This window comes from Malania oleifera, chromosome 4 (genome assembly GCF_029873635.1).
Source record: "Malania oleifera isolate guangnan ecotype guangnan chromosome 4, ASM2987363v1, whole genome shotgun sequence".
Taxonomy (NCBI): Eukaryota; Viridiplantae; Streptophyta; class Magnoliopsida; order Santalales; family Ximeniaceae; genus Malania; species Malania oleifera.
The window spans coordinates 78,482,223-78,509,649 of NC_080420.1; the positions used below are offsets into that span (position 1 = coordinate 78,482,223).

The 27,427-nt window shown below is 35.5% G+C and overlaps 1 protein-coding gene across 1 annotated transcript in view; it reads right to left on the reverse strand.

Annotated features, from left to right (window-relative positions):
* The window catches only part of LOC131153375 (probable protein arginine N-methyltransferase 6), a 72,420-nt gene that overhangs the window by 13,416 nt on the left and 31,577 nt on the right, over nucleotides 1-27,427 (reverse strand). The window contains exons 6-11 of the mRNA XM_058105645.1: nucleotides 14,624-14,692; nucleotides 14,384-14,461; nucleotides 12,588-12,666; nucleotides 11,870-11,964; nucleotides 2,071-2,155; nucleotides 1,254-1,456 (exon numbers count right to left, since the gene is read on the reverse strand). Of these exons, the coding sequence (XP_057961628.1) occupies nucleotides 1,254-1,456; nucleotides 2,071-2,155; nucleotides 11,870-11,964; nucleotides 12,588-12,666; nucleotides 14,384-14,461; nucleotides 14,624-14,692 (609 nt within the window). The remainder of the gene's footprint in view (nucleotides 1-1,253; nucleotides 1,457-2,070; nucleotides 2,156-11,869; nucleotides 11,965-12,587; nucleotides 12,667-14,383; nucleotides 14,462-14,623; nucleotides 14,693-27,427) is intronic.

A 27,427-nucleotide genomic window follows, 5' to 3' on the forward strand; every position in this document is an offset into this window, starting at 1 on the left:
AGCTTCCATTAAGTTACTAAGTACAAGTTTTAGTTCCTACTTTTGATCATCTAGCACAGGGCTTTGGGTACAAGTTGTTTTCCCTTCACTCAACTTCACAGGAAAAATGTCATGACTGGCCATCAAGCCAATGTAAACTGGAAAAAGTTGAGATAGGTACTCAAAACCAACAACGAGAAGATCAAAACCAAGAACCATATTTACCAGAAAATGCAAATACCACAAGGAACCATGAAGTGGCAAAAGTGTTCCGAAACATGGTATGTTTTCATTCCATAACAATAAATCTAGCAAAATAAGGTTTTAATTCAATATTTTTCACATAACGTATCGTTTCCTAGTTAAGTTGGAGAATTATCACATTGTAATTCTATTCATTCATTATTAATCTATTTCACGCAAATATATTTTAGATTTAGAAGCGCACCAATAATATTTCTGAAATATACAAGCTCCATGACATATTTTTATTAATATATCTATATAGATAATATACCCAATGGTCTGCATTTTAGAGATAATACACAATATCATTCTTGTTCCATAGACAACATTCCATGATCTAGGTAACATTGCCGGAAACAAAAATTTTACTCTGTAAAACCATCGAAGCTTCGCTCGTGAGGTTCATGGGTAGAACAAAGTCCTTGCAGTTAAACAAGTTAAACAAAAAAACCAATAATACAGGTCTGAACACCATAGTTGGACATTCCTGAAAGTATTTTGGGGTGCAACCAACCACCACCCTGATGCCTCCACCTCCAACCATCCAAAACTAGAAAATACAGAGACATGGTCCAAGAATCACTTTGAACATACAACCCACATTTCACAATAGACCTTAACCACTGGATTAGATGCCCTGAATAATTTCAGGCATGGAGCACCTCCCTTTATATCAAAAAATGTCAATTTTTGTCACCATTAAGCCTTCATTAAGTCTAATGTGATTGTGGACAATGCCAACACCCCTCCCCCCGTGTGGAGCCCTTTAACCGTAAGGAAAGCATATTCCTCTTAACTACCACGGCTCTCTACATAGGCATCTACATCCAAGCAACCATCAACAGAGAAGTTAGTAAATCGCTCTAATTTTATTCAGCAAATTACATGTGCAACCGCACACCCTTGTATAACATGTGGATATGGATATTGTGTTCCAAGACGACCAACAGGCATGGTTTATTAGTTCCATTAGATGGAGGCACCAAACAAGATACTGCATCAAACTATTTAAATAATAATAATAATACCTGTTGCCAATGTGTTGGAGGGTCCTCAGGTGCAGTGGAAAGAACAAGAGCTTCATTGGGATTTGCACGTTTCTTCCTATGATGCCCATCTAAAGGATTGTTGTTGTTCTCAACATGTAAGGATGGTGCACCAATGTTAGTGGGAGATGTTATGGGCCCACTAAATTCAACATCAAACCAAAAAGCAAACCCATGTAGTGGGACTGAAAAACAAAGAAAACTAGAGATAATAAGAGTTATATCCCCAAAAATTAAAAAATATTATGGATAACAAGAATGGAAAAAACCTATTTCTTCAAAGCATAAAAATCTTCTTGTTTCTGTCCCCACGGTGGAAACAGCAAGAAGACATTGATTAATGATATTTTATGTTCGCAAAAATTTCTTATGGAGAAGACAATTAAATTCATCCGACTTTTACTCCCAAAGAAGAACAAAGAAGCGTAAAAAGTAGATGGAGCAAACCAAAAAGCCCTTGCATATATTTTTCAAGCAAAGAAGTATGTTCCATCTCATTAGAAGACAATGATTAATGATATTTTTTGTTCGTAAAAATTTCTTATGGAGAAGAAGACAATTAAATCCATCATACTTTTGCTCCCAAAGAAGAACAAAGAAGCGAAAAAAGGAGATGGAGCAAACCCAAAAGCCCTAGCATATATTTTTCTAGCAAATAAGTATGTTCCATCTCAATAGAAAAGCCTCTTGAAAGAAAACTTATTAAAGAACATAAATGCATATGTACAAAAATGTGTGTGTGACTGTGCGCATGCACATGTGAGAGAGAGAGAGAGAGAAAGAGAGAACGAGCTCTTACCACACATCATTGACTTGAATTTATATTGTGTTGTAACAGATTCCAGCTCAGAAATAGTGACAGTATAGCAGTCCACATGCTTCACCTGTAAATGAGTGAACAGTCAATATCCACTGCTAGTAGTAGTTATATTAACTGCAATAAGAAGCAACATTAATGACTTATTCGTTCATAAAACCATAAAAGATAAACTTGATGCATACATCTTGAAGCAAACATGTCACAGAAAAATCTTCAAGAGATTAGTTTTGTTCTAGGATAGCATAAGACAGCTTAACCATCTTTTCTGACGGTCAGTTCTCTAAAATGGCATATTTCATTCTGTGTAATAAGACCTATGATGCATCTAATGTAGCTAAGTTGCTTTAAGGAGGGTGGTCAATTCCCTAGTCATAGTATCTGATAAAGACATCAAGTTTATTTAGTGATTTTGGAAGACAGTCAAGACATTAAGGAAGAAATGAGACTCACTTGATAGTAAGGTTTAGCACAAATTTACCATAAGCAATATTGACTATAACATGTTGCTAATGTGCCTTGTGGGGCTGAAGAATTTAATGATGGTGAGAATATCATGGCTTGCATTATCCAAGGAAGCACCAATACCAATATGGAACATGAATACAACATGATACTGACATGCTGATACGGTAATTTTGAAAAAAAAATGACACAAGGAAGAGATATGTTAATTAATTTATATATACAAATAGGCTTGCTTTTCATTTCAGAAAATTTGAAGGGTGGTCAACTAGGGTACCTTCAGGTGGTGCATGGAACCATACCCCTTGTCAGGTGAAGGTGAAATTGCAGGTTAGGGGGTTTCCATGGTGACTGTCTGATGGTGAAGGAAGTGTAGTGAATTGCTGCATAGAAATTAGGGTTTCAAAATCAGGAGCATGACTGTAATTTTCAGAAAAGTTGCAGCCAGTTTTTGGTGAGATTGTCCTGTGGTTTCTGAAATGAGTTGCTGTAGTAATTGATGCCAGTGGAAGAAACAGCAGTTGCATGGTGGATACAGTTCGAGTCCCTGGAAAATCCTTCAATGGAGGTTGTTGTAGGAGTAAGAAATTTTATGGAAGAACAGCAATGAGGAAGGCTCGGACTGAAAATTGAATTTTTCTCTGCTACCAATTTGATGTAGGACAGCAACAGACACAAATAAAGAGAGACTGAGAATTATGGAAGAGAGTAGAAAGAAGAAGAGAAGAACAGGGAAGGGGAGAGAAGAAAAGAGGCTGCTGAACAGCACGGACTGAACAGGAGAGTTGGAGAAGAAGAGAACTAAAAAGAGGCTAGACAGGCAGAACAGAGAAGTGAAGGGGAAAGGAGGAAGAAGGAAAAGGGGGGAAGACTGCACAACAGGGAGAGGGAAACACTCCACAATCTGATTTTAAATAATTAACTGTCATATTACTTACAAACCAGGTATTTATGCCCACCACTACTAAAACACATTTAGATAAGCACCAATAAAACAAGAAATTACAAAATAACACCAAAGTACTTAAATGTACAAAATAAACTTAAAATTAACTAAACTTCTAAAATAACCAAAGTTTTCCTAAATTAAACTTTTTTTAAACAAAGGAGCCTAGCTACAATATAAACATCTAAAGTTCTCCATTGGTGATTCTCCACCCAAGATTCTGACAAGGGCCCTGACAACAACCAAGGTGGTCCTCAGTCACCAAGAATCAAGAAGCTTAAAGGACTGGATACCAACAGTGCTCAACTCCGCCTGTGATGCAATTAATGTTCAATTTTTTCACACACAACCGGTCCCCATCCCGGGTAAAGGAGCAGGGTTGCGTTAGGTAGCTAAGAGCCAATGTAAAATTTGTCAAATCACTATGATATGAATCCTTACCGAATATTTGTTGGGGCGTCCCCTACGAGCGAAGCATTGCACTTGTACCATCCGGATGTAGCAAAAAGTGGGCGAGGGTGGGCTAGGTCGTCGCCCCAAAGCGAGACGCCATGTCGGCACCCGGGTACAGTATCAAATATGCGAGGGTTCTTGCATCATTCTGGACGTGGGCAGGTAAAGACGTTAGCTCAGGAAACCAGGATTAGATTAGCAACTTGGAATATAGGGACACTTACGGGTAAAAGCATGGAAATTGTGGACACAATGATCAGGAAAAAAAAAAAATTAATATAATTTGCCTTCAAGAAACTAAGTGGGTGGGGGAGAAACCTAGAGAAATTGATAAATCAGGATTCAAACTTTGGTACACTGAAAAAGAAAAACATAAGAATTGAGTAGGAATTATTCTAAATGAAAATTTAAAAGATAACGTTGTTGATGTAAATAGAGTAGGGGATAGAATTATAAAAATCAAGATGGTATTAGAATAAGAGATAATAAACATCATTAGTGCTTATGCTCCTCAGGTCGGCTTAGCAGAAAATCTTAAAGGACAATTTTGGGAAGATATGGACAGGATTATACAAGGCATACCAGGGACTAAGAAAATATTTATAGGAAGAGATCTCAATGGATATGTTAGAAGGGCTAATAAAAATTATGAGAGGATACATAAAGGATATGGATGTGGAGACAAAAATGAGCCTAGTGAGATGATCATAGACTTCGCTATGTCATATGATTTTAGTATAATGAATACTTGCTCTAAGAAGAGAGAAGAACACATAATAACCTTTAAAAGTGGACAAAATAAAAGTCAAATAGAAATTTTTTTTTTTAACTAGGAGGGTAGATCGTTTATCATGCAAGAATAGTAAGGTTACTCCAGGTGAAAGCCTAACCACACAACATAGAGTCTTAGTGTTAGATATAAGCGTAAGAGAACTAGATAAAATTTAAAGATAAAATGAAAAAAGATGGGGATTGAATTATAGAGGATGGAATAGATACAAATACTCTTTGGATTAGATTAGCTAGCTCTATTAAAAAGATAACAAAAGAGATTTTAGGTCAATCAAAGGGAAGATTTTCGAATAGCAAAGAAAGTCGGTGGTGGGATAAAGATGTACAAAAAGTCGTAAAGACAAAAAGAATTTGGTATAAATGTGGCAAAAATGTAGAAACAAGGATAACTTTGAAAAGTACGAGGCGAGAAAAGATGCAAAAAATGTCATTAGAGAAACTAAATACAAATCATTTAAATAGTTTGTATGACAAATTAGATACAAAATAAGGGGAAAGAGATATTTTTAAACTTGCTAAAGCTAGAGAAAGGAAGAGTAAAGACTTAGGAAATGAATATATAAAAAGTGAGGATGATATTGTCTTGGTTAAGGGCGAAGACATTAAAGAAAGATGGCGAAGTTACAATGAAAACCAAATAGAAAACTTAAACTTAGAATTGTCAAATGAGGAAAAGACTAAAAATATGGGATTTATTCGCAAAATTAGAGTTAACGAAGTTAAGTTTGCACTAAAAAAGATGAAAAATGGGAAAACTATGGGATCAGATAACATCCCAATTGAAGTTTGGAAATGCTTAGGTGATAACGGAATTATATGGTTAACTAATTTATTTAATACAACTATAAAAACTAAGAAAATGTCAGATGAATGGAGGAAAAGTACATTAATACCTGTATAAAAAAATAGAGATATTCAAAATTGTAATAACTATCATGGAATTAAACTTATGAGTCATACGATGAAACTATGGGAAAGGGTAATTGAACAAAGATTAAGGTTAGAAACAAAAGTCTCAGAAAATCAATTTGTTTTATGCCTGTGAGATCTACCATAGAAGCTATATATCTTTTAAGAAGATTAATGGAAAAGTTTAGGAAAAAGAAGAGGGACTTGCATATAATATTTATTGACCTTGACAAAGCAATAGATAGGATACCTAGGGAAGTTCTATGGTGGGTTCTAGAAAAAAAAGGGTATATGTAGTAGGTATACTGATGTCATTAAGGACACATACGATGAAGTAATGACTAGTGTAAGGTCTATAGATGGGGAAACTAGAGAATTTTCAATCACCATAGGTGTACATCAAGGATCTGCTTTGAATTCTTATCTTTTTGCTTTAGTGATGGACCAACTGATTGAGAGTGTTCAAAAGGAGGTTCTACGGAGTATGTTTTTTTGCAGATTATATTGTATTAATTGATGAAACTAGGGACGGAGAAGAGACTCAGTTAGAATTATGGAGAGAAGCTTTGGAATCTAAAGGCTTTAGGATAAGCAAAAATAAGACAGAATATATGAAATGTAATTTTAGTAATGATAGGAGGAATATTAGAGACAAAATTAAACTTGATGATGAAGAAATAAATAGCACTTGTAGAGTTTGATACCTTGGATTTATCATGCAAGCTGAAAGAGAAATTGAAGATGATGTAATGCATAGAGTTAAAGCAGGTTGGGTAAAATGGAGATGTGCTTCAAGTGTGCTCTGTGATCGTAGGATACCCTTAAAATTAAAAGGGAAGTTTTATAGGAAAGCTATAAGACCAGCTATGCTATATGGATCAGAATGCTGGGCAACGAAGAAACATAATATCCAAAAAGTAAAAGTTGCTGAGATGAGAAAGCTTAGATAGATGAGTGGTATAACATTGAAAGATAAATTAATGAATGAACATATTTGCCAATAAGTTAAGTGTAGCACTTATAATAGATAAGATAAAGGAGGGACAACTCAAATAGTATGGACACTTGCAACGTAGGTCACATAGTGTACCAGTGAGGAAGAGTGAGTTAGTTACTGTGGGGGGCAGTAGAAGGAGTAGTGGTAGACCTAAAATAACTTGGGAGGAGATAGTAAGGATTTAATATCCCTAAATCTATCAAAAGAAATGGTCCATGATCGCATAAATTTGCTGAAAATGATTCATATAGCTGACCCCACCTAGCGGGAATTAAGGCTTAGTTTTTTTGTTGCATACTGACAGTGCTTGCTTCAAAGAGCAAGGCTCTGACTAGATTCTCCACAAGATGATTATTGTTAGTAAGACTATTAGAGCGTCCTTTGAATGAGTTGAAGATAAAGCTATGAGCCTCTTTGATGAGATATTGAAAAATTAAGAGAAGGGAAACACAACAACCAAAAATCTTAGGACAGCAGCAAGAAGAAAGATACAAAAAGTGTGAACTCTGTTAAAGCTTGATAGACATTGTTGGCCCACAACTAATGCCTTAAGCTTTTAGTGAAGTGATAATGTAACATGGTATCAGAGTTGGTTAACAGGAGGTCGTAGGTTCTAGTCTTGTTGCCCAAATTTATTGTGGTGTTTAAAAATTTTTTTATTCCCTGTAAAGGGTGTCGTTTATCGTTTGTTTCTCTCTCCATGTGTGAGGGTTGCACGTGCGTGGGGGCGTTAAAAGACTGATATAAATCGTTGGCCCACAACCTAATAGCTTAAGCTTTCAGGTAAGGTGGTAATCTAACAAACTCAAAAGACTAGAATTCTCTGTTAAATATGATCAGAATGGAGGAATTTTTCCTCAGAGAAGGCCGGTGGCCGCTGGAGATATTTACTGAAATTATAACAATGACGATTATCTCTTCAAATGTTAGGGGTCAGATTGACAGATCAAGAAGTTCCAACAGTTAAATGCTTTCATAAAGATTGTAAAGGTGATATTATATGCTTATAGGGAACCAGAATAGGGAATGTTGAAAGACTTATGAACAGCAATCTCTTGGGTACAAAAAATGCAAATGAGTCTACCTTCGAGCTTCTGCAAGTGCTGGAGGACTTAATTGTTTTATGGAAGGATGATGTGAAAGAAAAAAATGATTGATCACAGAATATGTACACTCTCAGTAACATGCCTCTTCAGGAATTTGGAAGAAAACTTCAGTGAAGGGTGAATTTTCAGTCATTTATGGCCCACTGGACAGCTGTTGTGAGAAGCTTTCAGAGCCAAACAGGATGCCTCTTGACTTATTGGGGGAGACTTTGAATTTTCTCTTGTGAAAGACGCAGTGGAACTTCAGAGAGCAGAAGCATGAAGGAATTGTTAGAATTCATTGACAATAATGCCCTCATTGACCTTCCCCTCCTTGAAGGTTCTTTCAAATATCACATGGTCTAACCCAAGAGATTCCCTACTGCTCAAGGACTGACAGGTTTCTAATCTCAACAGAGTGGAAAAACATTTTCCCAAGGTTTCTTAAAAACTCCCCCCAAAACAACTTCCTTATTGCTAGATACGATGGGAGTAAATTCAGGTACAGCTCCCTTCCGTTTTGAAGATATATAACTTGAACACAAAGGTATTGGTGAGCAAGTTAGGTTTTGGCAGCCCATTCTCCATTTTTGTAAGGCAACCAAACTTTATCACTGCTTTCAAATTGAAGAGGTTGAAAGAAAAGCTGAGATGGTGGAACTTCAGAACACTTTTGGAAACAAAAAGGACATGATACTTACAGAACCCTATGATGTGGGGGTTTAGATGTATCCAGGAAGGTTGGAATGGTTGACAGCTTTGCAGTCACTCTTTCTACAGAAAACTCATCTCTCTTGCGGAACCAGAAGCAAGTTCCCCTGGAAAACTATTTGGAATTCACCTGCCTCCACAGAGGTTGCTTTTTTGGTGTGGGAGGCAACCCTTGGAAGATTCTTACACTTAACAACCTCCAGAAAAGGGATCTGCCCCTAGTTAGCTGATCTTTCTGTGTGAGAAAGAAGCTGAATTTATTAAACATATCCTCCTGCATTGCTCTTCAATGAGATCCAGGTAAACCTCTGATCAGACAGCGGAGGTTTAACTGCTAAGACTCTGGAGAATGGAAACTTAGGAAAGGGCTTGAATTTATTTTCCCTTATTATTATGATTTTAATTCTTAAAACGCTAAAGAAACTGTGAAATTACCATAACAAAATGCTCTTTTTTTTTTTTGTATTGAGTTTATTTTCGTGCATTTTCTCGTTTATGCATGCATATTTTTATTTATTCAATTATTTTTCTTGTTTTTTCTAAAAATTACTTTAAAAGCCCATAAAATTTTGAAAATTCAGAAAACTGGAAAAAAAAAAAAAAAAAAGTCCAGATTTATTTTTTGTGCATATAAATATTTCCTTTTCAAAAGATTTTGATTTTTCCTTCTCTATTTTGAATAGGTCATTAGATTCATTTTTTTCTTCATTTAGGAAAGATTTGATTTCTCAAAAGAAACCCACTTAAAATCCCAAAAATGCAAATTAGAGAAGAATTGGAAAAAAAAATTTATTTGAGGGTTTTCTTTTGCTTCTTAAGATGGTATCTGGAGTAAGTAGGTACACATGTGCTTGTGTGTTAATTTATATTTTGGGTAAAAGGCACGACCTTCCCTGAGGTTTCAAAAATCCTAGGAACCTCTCTTAAGGTTTCAAAAATTTTGTAAACCTCCCTAGAGATTTGCCAAAAAGAAATAGACCTTCCTTCATATTTGGCAAAAAGACAAACTTTTAGAGGGGTGCAAGCATCCCAAAAATCAAATGTCAAGGAAGGTATGAGGGATTTTTGAAATCTTGAGGTATGTGGGATTATTCAAATCTCAATGGAGGTCCTTGTCTTTTTTGGCAAACTTCAGGGAAATTCAGTGTCTTTTGCCCTCATACTTTTGGTGCCTTGATTGCCCAAATAGCCTTTGGTCATCTTATTAATTAATCTTTCTCAAAATAGATAATAGAAGTGAGTTGTCATAGAAATAATATCCAATTGACCTAAATAGGGTTTTGCCTTCTTTGAGGGGTTTCGTCAATCTAACAAAACCCTAGGAGAACATTTTCAAAAGCAAGGTTTTGATTTCATCTTCACCTTCATATCTCGCACACTATTTTTTAATATGATTTTCAAAAGGAAAATTTTAATTAGATCTTGATCTTGATATCTTGCATGTTTCATTTTGAATATGATTTGCATCCTGCTAAACATATTTCTTGAGCCAATGTTTTAGAAAGCTCACTTAAGGAATGCCTAAAACTCATTGAGGCTCAATCTAGAAAGCCAACCTCGAAAAGGCTAACACATTTGACGTTGAGGCTTTTACATTTGCATAAAGGGCACACCTTTTGTGCCTTTTTAGTTGAGGTTTATGCATTTCAGGATGTGATTATCAAGTTAGATTTGGCTAGAAAATTTTAACTACTTGTTTATATAAAAGGAAAGTCATAATATGAGTTGATTTCTAAAATTCTTGAAACTTAATCTTTCAAAAAAAATTGGGACTTGTATCTTAGATCTTGAAAATAAATTAAACTTTGTTATGTTACAAATTATATCTGATTCTTTTACATTTTATTTGTGATTTTTAATATATATATATATATATATATATGTAATTTATTTACATTTTTTTAATCTAAAAATAAAATTCTCAAAAGGCTTATGCCTCAACTCCTTAAGGCTTATGCCTCAACACCTTAAGGCTTACGCCTCACCTCTTAAGGGTAAAATGTCTCACCTTGCACCTTTGCCTTTTAAAACATTGTCTTGGCCAATAAATAATGTTTTGATCACTCCAATGACAGATTCCAAGATGCACCAGCACTTTCTTAGGATTTCTTGAGGTGAGATTTGTAGCATATCTAACAGTGTTGGAAGGGTGCAAAGTGCCTCAACATTAAATGACAGCATTCAATGTTAAAAAATCATGGTCATAAATTTCCACAAAATTGTCGAAATTTCGTCAAAATTACTGATTTCCATCATGGCAGTCGATTTTCACTTTACTTAATTTCGATCGAAATTTCAACAAATCATTCAAAATTTATCAAAATCTCAAAAGTTTAGCAAAACGTGACGAAATTTTAACTATAGAACAAAATTTTCTCGAAATTCAAATGAGAGATTTAGGAGCAAAGTGAAATTTCTCTCTCTTAATTTATGTTATTTTTTTTAATTGAAAAAAAAAAATTATTACAAGAGATTTTGAAATTATATGAAAATATAAACTTGAAACAACATTTTTTTTATCTGAGCATTCGTGTCTAAATTATCATTATTTGTATAATAAATAATATGTAAATGATTTAGAAAATTCATTTGTATTAACTAAATAATTTTAATGCACATTATCTTATACACAAATTATATTACAACTTTTCCACCTCATGCACAGCATAGATGTATTTAATTTGCAATATACTAGTCCTAAAACATATGTTATTACATCTATTAATCATTTCTAAAGTTTCATAAAAGAATTCCATGATTTACTACTAATTTCCATTATTCTTTCAAATCGAAATTGAAATATAAGACCTCGGTTAAAATAGAGGGTGATGGTGAAGTAGTTGAGAATATTTAGCCATGTTGATTTTATTAAAGACAATTTGAGTTTAATTAGCTAAAGTTTGTGGAATAAGTGTACAAGACGTGCAAATACCTTCCCCTATATAACCATACTCCCAATCTTAGCTTGATTACATAGACCAAACCCTACTTGCTTTATGAACCTAAGTTTGACATAGGATTTCATAAGTTGGTAGTTAATTGGGTAGTTTAACCACACTAGGTTAAATAAAAGGTTAGCAGTGACTTTACTGAACTTAAAGGAATAGAAAACCCAAATCTCCATACACTTTTTCTCACCATCCGTTGAGGCATTGGATCTCCAACACATTGTAACAATAGAAATGAATTAAAAAATAAGAAGTTATTATGTTTACACATGTAACATATTTTTTCCTAGAACATCAGCAAAAGAATCCGAAAATGCAAGTGAAACAACTAGAGAACTAAAATGAGGAAACCAACATGAAGGGAATGGATATGATTTTTATGCTTATTAATGGATCTATTTTCTCAAATCACCAGAAAATAAATTCAAAAACACAAGATAGGTGAATCAATGTGGAACTATAACTAAGAACTCACCACATGTGGCCACGTCAAAACATTCTCACCCGTTATTGTTTCCACAGATGGCTCTTCAAATGCACATTGTTTCGCTAATGGTAACATAGCAGACACTGCAGCCAGTGACAAAGGAATCAGAATCGCATACACAAATCCATCAGAAGAAGGAAATCGGGGGAGAGAACACGCAATGATTGCAATCTAACTTCTCATTGGCCATAAATTGCTGGATTCTAACCCTCTTTTTCCAAGCCAGATGTGAATCATACAATCCTAACCTTTAGAAGATAGTTCCACTAACTCATACAAATTCACATCAATTAAATTGGATGGTGTTTACTGTGTGCAGCAACTAAGTGTGTTTTTTCAACAGTCATGTCCTCCCACATAGGCTAATATTACTCCACAATAAAGGCTCTATATTCGCACAATCTTCCCACCTGAGATGGAGGCAGTAGTAAGTTTCTCCTATTGAAATTTTATGTAGCATATACAATTTCATGAACAATAACAAAAGGAGGAAAAAAATATAAATCTGAAAACATTTTATATAGAAGTTTTTGGTTTATATAGAAAAGTTGTGTGTTGACACTGTAAACAAACAATGCATGTAGATGGCTTCATGGCTTGAAGCCCACACCCAGCCATAAGAACATAAAAGAACAATGTTACCCATTTTCACAAAACATGACTTCCATAGAACTTAAAAGTATAAGAATATGGTTAGTTTACTCACTATCAATTCCATAAACATTCCGCCAAAAATCAATGCTTTCACTATATCTGTCAGAATTTGTGACTGGTGCCATGTATAACTGTAAACAATACAAATTCAGAATCAGCATTATGCAGGCGAATTCCAACTCTAGCCAATACTGGATTCAAAAAACAAACTCAACAACTATGGAGATGATTTTATAGAAAATAAGAATCACAGCTTGACTATATTATAATTGCACACTCATATGTTGTATAACTGAACTTTGTAGCACACACTAGCATTGTCTTTCATCTTTAGTTCAAATTGGATGGTTTGAAGATGGTGTATTTGTTGTTTGGGGGTCATGTTAGACACATTACTGCCTCACTTCCCACCATTCCAGTTTATTTCTTTTTTCTTTTCTTTTTTTTCTTTTTCTTTTTTTTTCTTTTTTTTTTTTTGAGTGCCTCCGAAAATTGCCAAGGCTTTAGAGATGTTGATGTGTGACTTTCTTTGGGCGGGTTCTGGGGAGAGCAAGAGAGAATTTGGCTATTTGGGCCCAATCCTAAGGGGGACTGAGGCTTGGCAATGTGGTATCCAAAAACATCTCCCTAATTGGTAAATGGATCCAGAGTGCTGTAAGTAACTCCCTATGGCACAAGGTGATTCAAAGTAAATATGAGCTCCACTGAAATGATGGGAGACAAGAGGAAGCAGTATTATTGTTCATGCATGCCCCTGGACATTTGTATCCCAAGTGGTGAGTCAATTTTGTCCTCTCACCAGCTTCAAAGTAGGAAACGGAAATAGGGTTTGCTTTTGGGAGGATATGTGGGTGGGTTAGATTTCTTTGAAGCTGAAGATGCCTTGTTTGTTTAAGATTTCTTCTCTCCATAACACACCTATCAGCTCATTCATCTTCTCCGAGGGGGTTCTCTTTTATGGGACTTCCATTATTTCAGGACTCAACCAAAGAGAGGTCGATGAGCTCACCACCTTGCTTTCTGCGTTGGCTTGGTTTGTTCTTACCTATAGGGAGGATGAGAGAGTATAGGAGGGTGATTCTCCACAGCTGTTCTATTCTAAACATCTTTTCTCACATCTCTTAGAAACCCCTTCTCCCAACAATTTTTCTTGGAGCCACATCATCTAGAAGGCAAAGGTTCCTTGAAAAATCTGGACCTTACTGTGAACTCTCATGCTGAGCAGGATTAAGGCACATGTTATGTTACAAAAAAGACCTTATAGATGTGCTTGATGTGCCGTGAGTCCAATGAAATGAATGCAAATCTCTTTCTGCAATGTAAGGAGGCACCATGCCTTTGGAATGCTTTTTTCTTTTGCATAGGCAAAGCTTGGGTTGTGCCTTCGAATGTGGGAGATCTCTTTTTCATGAGGCAATTTTGGCTCAAGTAGAAAGGGTTGTGCATTACGGAGTGGAGAAGTTTTCACTGTATTATGGACCCTTTGGATCAAGAGGAACACAAAAATCTTTAACAGCTGCACATCTCACCCTAGGTTCTCATGGGGTAGTGTTCTTGGCTTCATTTTGGGCTCACTCTTTTGGTTTTGTTGGGGTTTAGCACAGTCCAATCTTCAAAGGGATTGGAAGGAACTAAAGTGTAATATTGCTGGTTGTAGATTATTGTATCCAGAGGACATATTGTCCTCATCCATTCTACATTGTTTTGGTTCTTAATACAATTTTCTCTTATCCCAAAAAAATACAAAGAATAAGATGAAATTCCATGTAGAACAATTAATCTATTGAATTTCATCGCAGGAGTCAAACAATCAAATTAACTGCTAAACAAGACAGTAGGGAACTATACCGTTGCATTCGAAGGAAGTATAAGACCTCCAGGCTTTAGCCAACGATCTCTGGCAGTGATAACACTCCCCAGCATGCTCTACAAGGACAGGCAAGTTCCACAAAACAGTAAAACAGAATCCAATTTTGAGGAAAGCAAATGAGAAGACTAAGCACAAAACTTAAACTGTTACATGCAAACCAATGCACATCATAAAAATAATTCAATTCACAACCATGCATTCAAAAACTTTAGGGCCACCTCATACAGAAGCATGTAGCCCATCCACTCTGAAATAATAACATCAACCTCTTCATCAATGTCAATATCCTGCAAAGATCATAAGTGTGATGTTAAGCCCAGCTAGCACACACCTCCGCCAAAGAAAATAAAGAAAAATAAAAGAAAAGAATTCAGAGAGTGGAAAACTAGTTGACATCACCAGACCATATAGGGAAAAGAATTCATAGCAAGCAGACAAGCATACAAGATTACAAGCACCGCCATTCATGTAAATGAAAGGTGCATAATGAATGGAACATCACAGCAATGTCATTCTCATGGGCCATCAAAGAATTTTGAGAAGGCTAGAAAATTTTAAGGGCACATTTAATTGTAGAAAACATTTTCCATTTTCCATTTTTAAAGTTTTCCAAAGAACTATAAAAAATTTGGCTTAATTTTCAGTTTTTCAAGATTTGTAATAAAAAGGTTGAAATAAAGAGTCTGTTTAAATATGAAAAATAGTTTTTCATTTTTTATTTCTATAATTCAAATTAATTACAAAAAAAGCAACTTATTTTCAATTTTTCAAAAATTATATAAGGTAATAGTTGGAATCATGAATTTGGGGATTTGAAATTGGATATGTATTGATCTAAAAAAAAAAATCTAAACATAATCCACACAAATCAAAGCCCAAGATCCGAATTTTATGCTCCTATATGCAAGCAAGGGTTAGAAATTTAGAAAATAATAAAAATATTTTTCCCATATTTTTTGTATAAACTTAGGAAATTAGAAAACAAGGTAGCATTTTCGTAATTATATGAAAAATTAAAAATGGAAAATATGACTATTTCCACACGCAAATGGTGCTAAAACTATTTACTATTGTTCATTTATTTCATACAAAGGTCGAAAAAGTAGCTAACTACTGTAATTTATTTTTGGAAAACTGAAGTTGAAAATGAGAATTATTTTTCACAATTAAATGGGCCCTAAATATTTTTTTTGGGCAAAAGACACTCACCTCCCTTGAGGTTTCAAAAATGTCACAAACCTCCCATGAGGTTTGGCAAAAGACACAAATCTCCCTTAAAAAAACTTGTCTTTTTGTTAAATATAAGGGAAGGTTTGTGTCTTTTTGGCACACCTCAAGGGAGGTCAATGTCTTTTGCCTTATTTTTTTAAGTTTCATTTTTCAGCACTTTGTATTTATATTTATGTTTGGAATGCAGTACTAGGGTGAGAAGCTTTAGAATCTAAAGTTTTTAGGATAAATAGAAATAAGATAGAATATATGAAATGTAATTTTAATAATAATAGGAGAAATATTGGAGACAATTAAAATTAATGACGAAGAAATCAATAGCACTAGTAGATTTTGATACCTTGGATCTATTATGCAACCTGAATGAGAAATTGAAGAAAATGTAATAAATAGAGTTAAAGCAGGTTGGGTAAAATGGTGAAGTGCTTCGAGTGTGATTTGTGATCGTAGAATACCCTTAAAATTAAAAAGGACGTTTTATAGGACGATTGTAAGACCAACCATGTTATATAGATCCAAATGTTGAGTGACTAAGAAATAGAATATCCAAAAAAGTAAAAGTTGCCAAGATGAGAATGTTTAGATGGATAAGTGATGTAACGTTAAAAGATAAATTTAAAAATAAACATATTTGTGCTAGTTAGGCGTAACTCCTATAAAAGATGAGATAAGGAAGGGACGACTCAGATGGTTTGGGCACTTGCAACATAGGTCACATAGCACACCAGTGAGGAAGAGTGAATTAGTTACAATGAGGGGCAGTAAAAGGGGTAGTGGTAGACCTAGAATAACTTGAAATGAGATAGTAAGGATTTAATAGCCTTGAATTTGTTGAAGAAAAATGTCCATGATCTCATAAACTGGGGGAAAAGGATTCATGTAGCCGACCCCACCTAGTGGAACTTAAGGCTTGGTTGTTGTTGTTGTTTGGAATGCAGTATTTTTGTTTGAAAGGGATTACCTAATCCAGCAAATCAATATGCTTAGTCCCCCAACGTAGTGATCAACAAATTTTCTTATTTAACAGGTTTTGATCAGTTTTTTGGGAAATTAAAATTTTGTTTTGGAATTACCTTGTGTTGTTGAGTGTTTTCCCTGCACCAAAGTGGTACTAGAGCCTCATCCCACGGCCACCATTGTCACATTATAATGCTACCCTCCTTCCCACAAAGAAAGTTTACCCCCAAGGCAATTGATAAACATCACCAAAATGCTAGAACAGTAAACAATCATCCAAAACAAAAACAACCATGCTACGTCGATTACTCAATGACCCTACAAACCAAAATGGAAGCTAGTGAGTGCTGACCATCAATAACTGGATACTGATCCTGAAATAGTGGACAACTCAAAAATATAAAATTAAAAAAAAAAATTGAAAAAAAAAAAGAGTAATGTTTTAAAAGGTTCAACCGAGGTGCGCGACTTGTCACGAAAGCATAGTCTAAATACCAAAATCCTAATGAGAGGCTTATGCATTTGCGCAAAGCTGCAGCTAGTTAAGGCTAGTGCATTTTCGGTTTGTCCATTTTTTCTCAGATTTGGTCAGTAGACTAGGGCCATCAAAAAATTTAAACAGTGTATATATATTCATAAAATAAAGAATTCTCTAATCTGAGGAAGCTCTAAACTCGTGTACCTTGACCATCCTAAAACAATAGAGTTGCAGCTTGAATCAATTTTACAATGTTATGATTATCTCTTAGCCTGGTTTATTTGGATGTATTTAAGTTTGTACATTTGAATTTTATTTTTTAAAATTTTGTTTGAAATTTTTCTAGTTATTCAATTTTTTTTTTTTCAATATATATGTACTTTATTTATTTGGTTTTCTATAAAAAATGAAATTTCCAAAACACTTATTTTAGAAGAAAATAGGTTACTTCAGCAATTAGGTTGTGCGAGTGGAGGTAATTTTGTCCATAAGATTTTTATTATTATTAATATATAAGAGGGCGGAGCTGGAGCTGCACATAAGTTTCCAGAAACCGCAGCCTCATTCTTCTCCCCCCTGCTTTCTTTTTCTTTTCTTCTCCTCTTCTCATCTTTTCTTCTACTCTCACCCATCTCTAACTTTACAACATGGTATCAAAGCATTTAATCACCTCTAAATATGATTATCAGAGCTGTTCCTTTGGATACTCTGTTTTTCGTTTTTTCTCTTATCTTCCCCTAATTAGTTCTCAAATCTGATTTTCTGGTTGGTTTGAGAGTCACTTCACAACATGGTATCAGAGCATTAATCACCTCTAAATCTGATTATCACAGCTGTTTCTTTAAATACTCATTTTTTTCGTTTTTTCTCTTATCTTCCCCTAATTAATGCTCAAATCTGTCCTGGCTGGTGTAGGCATGATGAAGCTGTTCTAATTTTACGTATTCATGACCCTGCACCTTCTTCTAGTTGCTGCCAGCAACAGTTCCTGCAGTTGCTGTGCTACCTTTTAGTTTATTAAGTTCCTGTTGTGCTTGCATGCACTGCCTGATTCTCCATAGTTGCTGCATTATTCATACTCGAAACAGGTGGGGGGTTGGTCTTGATGGCCTCTACAGAGAGCTTCGGCTGATACTGTTAACATACAGATCACAGCCATCATATTGGCTGGATCCTCCAACTACTAGTTGTGGACTCAGGCACCGCACATGTATATTAAAGTGAAAGGGAAGTCCAAGTATCTGCTGCATTCTCCTCCATCCCAGATTCCAAGGATTATGAACATTGGATGAAATAGAATGATAACTGCTTGTGTGGTTCTAAAATAGCATGAAGCCATGAATTGCTGCGAACGTGATGTTTCATAGAACAACCAAGACTATGGATGATCTTCGTGAAAGCTTCTCTCAAGATAAAAATCAAACTCGTATATTTGACCTATAAGAGAAGTTTTTCAAAGATGGCCAAGAAGGTAGGTACAATAGTGAGTATTATAGCACTTTGAAGGGTATGTAGGAGCTCAACGTCTATCAACCAATTAGTTCCGGCATTGAGATGACTAAGAAGCAAAGGGCAGAAATTTTGGCTGCCAAGTTTTTGTCTTGGTTGAGTTTTGAGCTTCAACCCATCCGCAATCAGATTCTTGCCAATGAGTACATACCATCCATGAATGAAGCATACGCCAGAATCCAACAGATGACAAACATGGCTCTCAATCATCTCCTTAAGATTCTTCCTGTGACAATTCAGCCATGTTTAGCAACGCCTCCAATCATAGTAAGGGGAGTGTTGGAGGACGAGGGCTGGGTTTGTAAGGCATAGGTAGAGTATATGGCCAAGAAGCCTGTCGTGGCAATTCTTGCATTTGCACACATTGTGGCGAGAAAAACCATGTTGGTGATTATTGCTGAGATTCCATGAGAAACCAACTTGGGCTAACAAGTTTGTTACTGAGAGTGACAATGTTATTGAATGTTCAAGTGTACCTAGCCACTCCATTAGGGAGTTGAGTATATCATCTACCATGTCAAGAGAAGTGTATAACAATCTTGCTCGCATGGTTCAACAACTCCAAACTCATTCTTCTACATTTAATGCTACCGTGGTCCATTAAGGTACAACCAGGCCTCTTGCCTCTTCATCCTCTTGACCTTGAGTTATTGATTCTCTTGCCTCTCCTCATATGATAGGTAGTCCAAATTTATTTAAAGTCCTTGAAACCCACTACTTTACACTCAAAGGTTACTCTTGCTGATGGTTCATATACACCGATTTCCAATTGTGGCAATGTTCTCTCGATTCCTTCTATGTCTTTTTTCTTGGTCTTATATGTGCCTAAATTTCCCTTGAACCAATAATCATTTAGTAAACTAACAAAATCTCATAATTGTTTTGTGACCCTCTTCCCTTCTCATTGTGTAATTCAGGATCTCCAAATGAAAAAGGGGACTAATAGAGGGCTTGAGAAGGACTACTTGTACTATTTCAATGGTGGTGGTGGTGGATCTAGTTCTTGTCAAACCACTTCCTCAATTTCTACTCATGGTGTTTCTCTCAATCAGTGACACGCCTATTTGGGTCATCCATCCCTTCAAAAAGTACAAGAAGTTTGTTCCAATGTTCAATCTTGTTTATCGTTTTGAGTGTACTGTGTGTCAGTTGGGAAAGCATCTTAGGACATCTTTTCCATCTAGAATTAAGTCTAGTAGTAAATCAGTGTTTTTCCTTACTCATTCAGATACTTGGGGTCCATGTGAAGTCAAGAATTTAACTTGCCATCAATATTTTACGTCCTTTGTGGATGATTTTTTGCAAATCACCTGGATATTTTTTTGTTAAAAGATAGATCTGAAATTTTGAAAACTCAATTCTACCAAGAAATAAAAACTCAAATCTAGCATTGGTATTCAAATTTCTCTTTTGATAATGCACTTGAATTTGTTCAAAAAGAGCTTGAATCTTTCCACTTGGCCAAAGGGATTATTCATCAAACATCATATATACATAACCCCTTAATAGAATAGAGTAGTTCAAAGAAAAAATACACATTTACTCAATATAGCACGGTCTTTCCTCCTTTATATGCATGTTCCTTAAACTTTTTGGACTAATGCACTTACAACTTGTTTTTTTCTTGATAGGATGCCCTCCAATGTTCTAGGGGAACAAATACCCTTTTCCATCGTGTATCCAGAAACATCCATATTCTCTTACATGCCTTATGTCTTTGGTTACACATGCTTTGTTCTTGTTCCACATATTGGACAAGACAAGTTCTCTCCTAATGCCAATAAAGAAGTCTTAGTTGAGTACTCAAGAACTCAAAAAGGACATAGATGTTTTTCTTATTTTGATAATAAAAGGAGATATATTAGGAAAGAGAATGTACAATCATAGGGAGGATACCAAATCCTCAAAAAGAAAAGGAAAAAGAAAAAACAAAATACAATCATAGGGAGGAAACTAAATCCTCAAAAAGAAAAGGAAAGGACAAAAGAAAAAACAGAAAAAAAGAGAGAAAAAAATAAAATCAAAATCAAAATAATAACTATTTCAATCAACCAAGAAAACCCCTCTTTAATCCCTTCCCATCATAGTTCACTAAATTGCTAATTCCCTTTGACCCTTCTTCACCTTAGATTTGCCACCGTCAAGCCTAACCTCCTTTCCTCCTTTGACTAGGAAACATGAGGCCCAAGCCATCCAACAAACTGTGAGTTTTGAGGTTTTTCCTAGAAATTTCTTGAATTGGAATAGGCAAAATTCCATCCTTCACCTTATGTTCTTCTTTAGGACCGTCAAAAATATTAATTCCATCAAAGCCTTCTAAAAGAGGAGATGGCACGCAAAATAAATCCCCAAGGTGATCAATAGAAGAATTAGAAGAGTAACTATGTTGATCCTGAATTTGATCAAAAAGTAAGTCCCTGTCAAAATCAAAATCACTACTATTTGCACTATCGCCATGGAAAAATGCCCCCATCTCTTACAATCCTTGTCAGTTAGCCCTCTCACCAATTGGTTCCTCCACTATACTTAACTCACCTCAAAATCTCTCTTAAGAATTTTTTGTGGTTTTACTAGATGATTCTCAAACTTCTTCAAAATATTTCCTCAATTCCAAACCCTTTTGCACTTCCTTATGCCCAAATGTAAACCTTTTAATATATTTAATTATTTGAATTAATTGTTGATATAAACCTCAAAGAGACTTTGACAATAGAGGATCTGTACGTGAGAAGCACAAACTCACAAATTCGCACCCCAATTGAGAAATTGTTCAACATTACGTTTAAGGAAATAGGCAAACAAAAGTGCATCCAACTAGGGGCTCAACTACCATATTCGCTACAACAGCTTTTAAAGTTATTACAAGAATACGTAGATATCTTTGCTTGGTCTGCTAACAACATGGCAAATATCAACCCTGCGGTCATTGAACATAAACTCCAGGTGGACCCTAGCCACCACCCAGTGAAACAAAAGAAGAAAAACTTCGCTCTTGAGCAATCAAGGTAATTATCAATGATTGTATATTCAACAAATGATAAAAATTCTTAAAATAAATACAATCATTTGATGAAATTATGGAAAAAAAATCTACTCTTCAAAATTGTCTTCCTCTTCCTCCTTGTCATCATATAATGAGCACCACTTATAACGCAGCAAAAGACAAGCACTACTCAACAAAAAAATCAGTCTATCTAATGAGCACTGCTTATAAGGCAAAAAAAAAAAATAAAGAGCCCTAATTGACAAAAATTAGTCCATCTGATGAGCACCACTCATAAGGCCCGAAAATGCTCATCTGATAAGCACCACTCATGAGGCAACAAGATATCGGCATTGCTCAATAAAAAATCAGCCCATCTAATGAGCATCGCTCATGAGGCCCAAAAATGTTCATCTAATGAGCACTGCTCATGAGGCAGCAAGAGACAGGCACTGCTTGGCAAAGTATAGGCTCATTTGATGAGCACCACTCATAAGGCAACAAGAAATGGGCACTACTTGGTAAAGTATTGGCACATCTTATGAACACCGCTCATGAGGCCCAAACATGTCCATCTAATGACTTAATCTAAATCTCATGATAATAAAAGGACTTATTGTAAATGTAATATACTCATGAGCCAAAAAGGTAACTCGAATACTTGAAAGAAGGGGGACAACTGATATACCTAAGAGTCCCTAACATTAAACTCAGCATTAACTTATATTAGACTAAAAAATGAAAAAGACATGAAGGGATTAATGTAAAGGAGGTAACGTCCATTAATTAAAGCAAGGGGTTAGCACACCAATCTTTACTCCCTAGTAACATATTTGAAATGTAACCTCTACGATCCATTAGTGGGGAAATCAATACGGATGTACCCTAAATGCCTACAAAAGGGACCCCCTAACAAAGTTAAGGCATCTCATCTCATCTCATTTCCTTCTCACTCACTCCTTTACTATTGCAATCACATAATCCTTCCAAATTTCCTAACTTAAGCATTGGAGTGATTCCTCGAACTACACGCCAGGTCCTCCAAGCCATTTTTCTCTCATTCTAGTCAAGCGATCGAAGTCATGATTAATCCCAATTCTCCCGAATAAATTTTGGCAACAACAATTGTCTTACCATCTGACAGTCCTTCAAAACCCACAATAAAATCCTAAATTTCATTCTCACAATAATTAATATTCTCAGATAAATCCTAATTACATTCTCAAAACCCTGCCCACTAGCATACTTCTTCTGAACAGGAAAATAATTACACTCAATAATATTAATTGAATCTTTAGAAACCAACCTTTCTATTCCCATCTCCTTCTCTTTTCTATTGTCAGAACAACTACTCCTCTCCTCTTGACCACCATGGGTCTAATTTGATATTAGCTGATTCGCTGATGCAATCACATATTGCTTCTGCTTCGGAGGAAGTTGAAGTCCTTCTGCCTAACAAAGACTTAAAAACACCATTAGGAATAAGCCTTTGGGCCTGCCCATTCAGTTGGCCCAATTAAGGCTTAACCAAATTGCTTACTTTCTCATTAAACAAGTTCAAAGAAGGATCAAAATTATGACATTGGTCCTCCTTAACTAAAAGGCCCATCATATCATCTGTTTTAAAAGGATTATGTTGACGCCAAATAGCCATCCAAGGTCTAGCATTATCATAAAAACCCCAAGCCCAACCCATCCAATCTTCATCACTCCTTCGTCCAAGCAGGAAGCCCTAGCTACCTCTAAACTCAGCCCCTCAGTCGGAATCCTCGCATTAATACTCAGCCCCTCAGCTGCCACTAGACTCAACCCCTCAGCCTTCACTAGACTCAACCCCTCTCGCATATTTCCCCCAAAATGAACACACATCACCTCCAGCTTACACTTAGAACTCGCACGAGTAACAAATTTATTATTACCTGAAACTACCAGACTCCGTGAATGATTATTATTACTCTCAACACCATTAGTGACAAGATGAAGAGAGTTTACCAGAGCACTAAATTCTTCCTCAAAACAAAGCCATCCATCGCCTTTGGACCCTTTAGGAACAAATATAGAGTATCTCTTGCCTCTCCAACCATGCCGTAATTCCAAGAACTTACCTGCCAACATTGCATGTATCACCATCCAGTGTTCAATGAAACCAATCCTAGATCTCCAAACACCCTTGCTTGACCTTCCATCAAGAGACAAAAATCCCTGCGAAAACCATGTTGCAGCAGCCAATGAAAGTCTTACCCATCGATTGCATATTTAACCCTTCTCAAGAAACAGAGCTACCACCTTACCCACTTCATCCAATTTCAAGTCAAAGGATTTCCCTTCAATCTAAACTGAACAAATCTCCAACATTGAAATCTACCAGCCCCATGACAAAACACGATATTGATATGCAAGATAAGAACATTTTTATATGTGAGAGAAAGCCATCGTGAAATAGCGTCAACATTGGAGCACTACTAGGTTAGAATCGGAATAGCACCGGCTACATTTGAAACCCTAGGGCTATCGCTAACAGAAAATAAAAAGTTATAGATGTTATAATCCCCACACTCGCAGAAAATATGTTAGTGCATATGTCACCATTTTCAAGGGGCACCTAATTTCTCTAGCAAAGGGTCCTCCTTGGATGAATCTTTTATGTCCAACGTTTTTTGATTCCCCTTCATGTGTTGATCCTTTGATTCCTTACGTTATCCCTCTCCAAAATCTTCCACTCACAACGAAAAACAATTGATGGTTTATGAATGATGAAAAGCAAGCGCAAACATCACTACCACCATGCAATCGCCTCTTTTGTCCATCACTATTTCAACTCTAATCCTAGAGATCCATTCTAGTGTGGCTTGGATTTGCCCATTGCTCATAAGAAAGGTACTCGAACATGTACACGGTCCTTAGTTGCTTATCCTATAGCTCATTATGTTTCAATCTTCACCTTCCTAGTCCAATGTAATCTTTTTCCTAGTTTGTTTCGCTACTTCTATTCCTTACTCGCATGTTGAAAGTGTTTGCCAACCCTAGGTGGAAGCATCCAATGGATGTAAAAATGAATGCTTTGACCACCACTCAAGGGACATGAGACTTGGTGGATCTTCCTCCCATTAAGGAGTTGGTAAGGTGTTGTTGGGTCTACACTATTAAATATCTTCCTAACAACTCTATTGAACGACTTAAGGCTTGATTGGTTACCAAGGTGTACACCCCAACCATATGGTATTGATTATTTTGAGACATTCTCTCCTATTGCTCGACTAAATTTTGTTCGTATGTTGATCCCATTGGCAATTAATTTTGATTGGCTCTTATACCAGTTGGATGTGAAGAATGCCTTTTTATATGGATATTTGAAAGAAGAGATTTACATGGAGCAACCTCTTGCGTATGTTGCTCAAGTGGAGGATGGTAAAGTATGTACATTGCATAAGGCCATTTATAGTCTCAAGTAGTCTCCTCAAGCCTAGTTTGACAAATTTAGTGTGGTGGTCTCTAAATTTGGCTTCATCCACTGTTATTTTGATCATTCAATCATTTTCCATAAAACAGGGGTAGGTTGGTACTTCTAGAAGTTTATATTGATAATATCATCATCACTATTGACTAAAGCAAGATTGCCAATGCTTAGTAGTGGCTTCAAGCTAAATTTCAAATCAAGGACTTAGATACTCTGCATTACTTTCTTGGTATGGAGATTGTGCAGTGTGGGTTGAGTCTATCTTAGCAAAAACCAACTAATACTCCTTTGGATCCTAACATGAAGTTGTCTGGGGATGTTAGACCGGAATCTGAAGACAAGTGTTCGTATAGGCAACTAGTTCGCAAGTTGATCTACTTGACTATTATTAGATCTAACATCTCTTTTTCAATAGGGTTGGTGTGTCAATTTATGGAAAACCCCAAACAACCACATTAGGATGTTGTTTGTAGGATTTAGTGGTATCTCAAAGGCTCCCTCGACAAAGGTTTGATGTACAAATGTAATAAAAAAATAGTGAGATCATAAAATACTTTGATGCAGATTGAGCTAGCTTTGTTGATGATCGAAAGTCTACTATTGGACACTGTACATTTGTGGGAGGTAATTTTGTTACGTAGCATAGCAAGAAACAAACTATTGTAGCAAGATCTAGTGCCAAAGCAGAATACCGAACTATGGCTCATACTATGTTTGAACTTATCTGGCTAAAATATCTTATGTCAAATATGGGGTTTTCAGTGAGAAAACCAATGGATATGTTTGTGATAATCAAAGTTGCCATTTACATTGCTAGTAATCCAGTAATCCATGAGGAGATAAAGCACATTGAAGTTATTTGTCATTTTGTGAGGGATGTTGTATTGAAGAAGGTCGTGAGTACTCTTTTTGCGAGATATGCAGATCATTTAAGCTATGTTTTCACAAAGCCATTAAGCTTGCCTTGTCCGATGGCTGTAACAAGTTGGGTTTGGGTGATATTTATACACCTCCAGCTTAAGGGGGAGTGTTAGGAAAAAAAATAGGTTATTCAGCAATTAGGTAGTGAGTGGGGGTATTCTTGTCTATAATATTGTTATTATTATTAATATATAAGAGGGCAGACTTGAAGCTGCATGTAAGTCTCCAGAAACCGGCGCCTCATTCTTCTCCCCCTACTTTCTTCTTCCTTTATTCTCTACTTCTCTTTTTTTTATTTTTCTCTCATCCATCTCTCACTTTACAACACCTTACATTTAAACACCATGAAGCTTACACCTTGCCTCATTAGGATTAAAATGCCTCACATTCAGCATACACCTTTTAAAATATTGAATAGGAGTGTCCTTGCTTTTTATTATCAAAAAACTAAAAATTTATTAATGGGCATCAAGGAGGTGCCACCATAGTTGTCAAATAGAGATTCGAATAGTGAATCGAAATCCCAATTTCATGAATCAAGAATCAAGAATCGAATTGAGGGGTAAGATTGGGTACAAAACTTGAAAATTTGATTCCAAATGACTTGCATTATAAAATAGTAAAATATGTTGCAATTTCAACAAATATGGATCAACCATGTTGTAATTGGAAGGGCAGGCACTTGCTTCTGAAGCAAGTTTTGTAGTTCAAAATCCTACCAAGATCTATTTAAATCATGCATATATTGATATAAACCAAAGACTAGCCACATAAACAAGATACACCATGATCTAAGCATTCCACCTCTATCAAGTATCAAATTAAGCAAGTTCTATGAAACTATAACACTTGTTATGTGACTCCAAACTAAAGCTAAGAGATCAAGATACACTAAAAAGTAAGATTATACCCACCAAATATTTTAAAAAGTTAAACCTCACGCTTATGGTGTAAGTTTACATGTAAGATTATACCCACCAAATATTTTAAAAAGTTAAACCTCACGCTTATGGTGTAAGTTTACATGTTTAACAATTAAAAAGTTCATGTGCATGCTTAAAAAATAATAATTAAAAAAAATATAGGTATCAAGGAAAAATTGAACTTTTCAGTTTTTAAGGGAATGAATCAATAAAAACAATAAAAATTTGAACTTTATGATGTTTAATTAAAAAAAATTATTTCTAATGCATGGGTTAGTTCAAACAACTAAAACAAGAAGAAAAAGAAAATAAAAAACATAAACAGAACTCATTAAAATATAAAAACTTTGGTTTTCTTCCAAGACTGGTTTCATTCTCACCCATCAAGTCGACTTTGGTTTTCTTCCAAGACTGGTTTCGTTCTCAAACTCTGGTTATCTTCTAATCTTATCTAAAGGCAGAAAAGAAAGGTGCAGAATGAGAGGACCAACAGACTTCTTTCTTCTCAGGACAGAACTCATGTAAATAGCAATTAGAAGGTCACCATGAAAAAAGGACAAAATC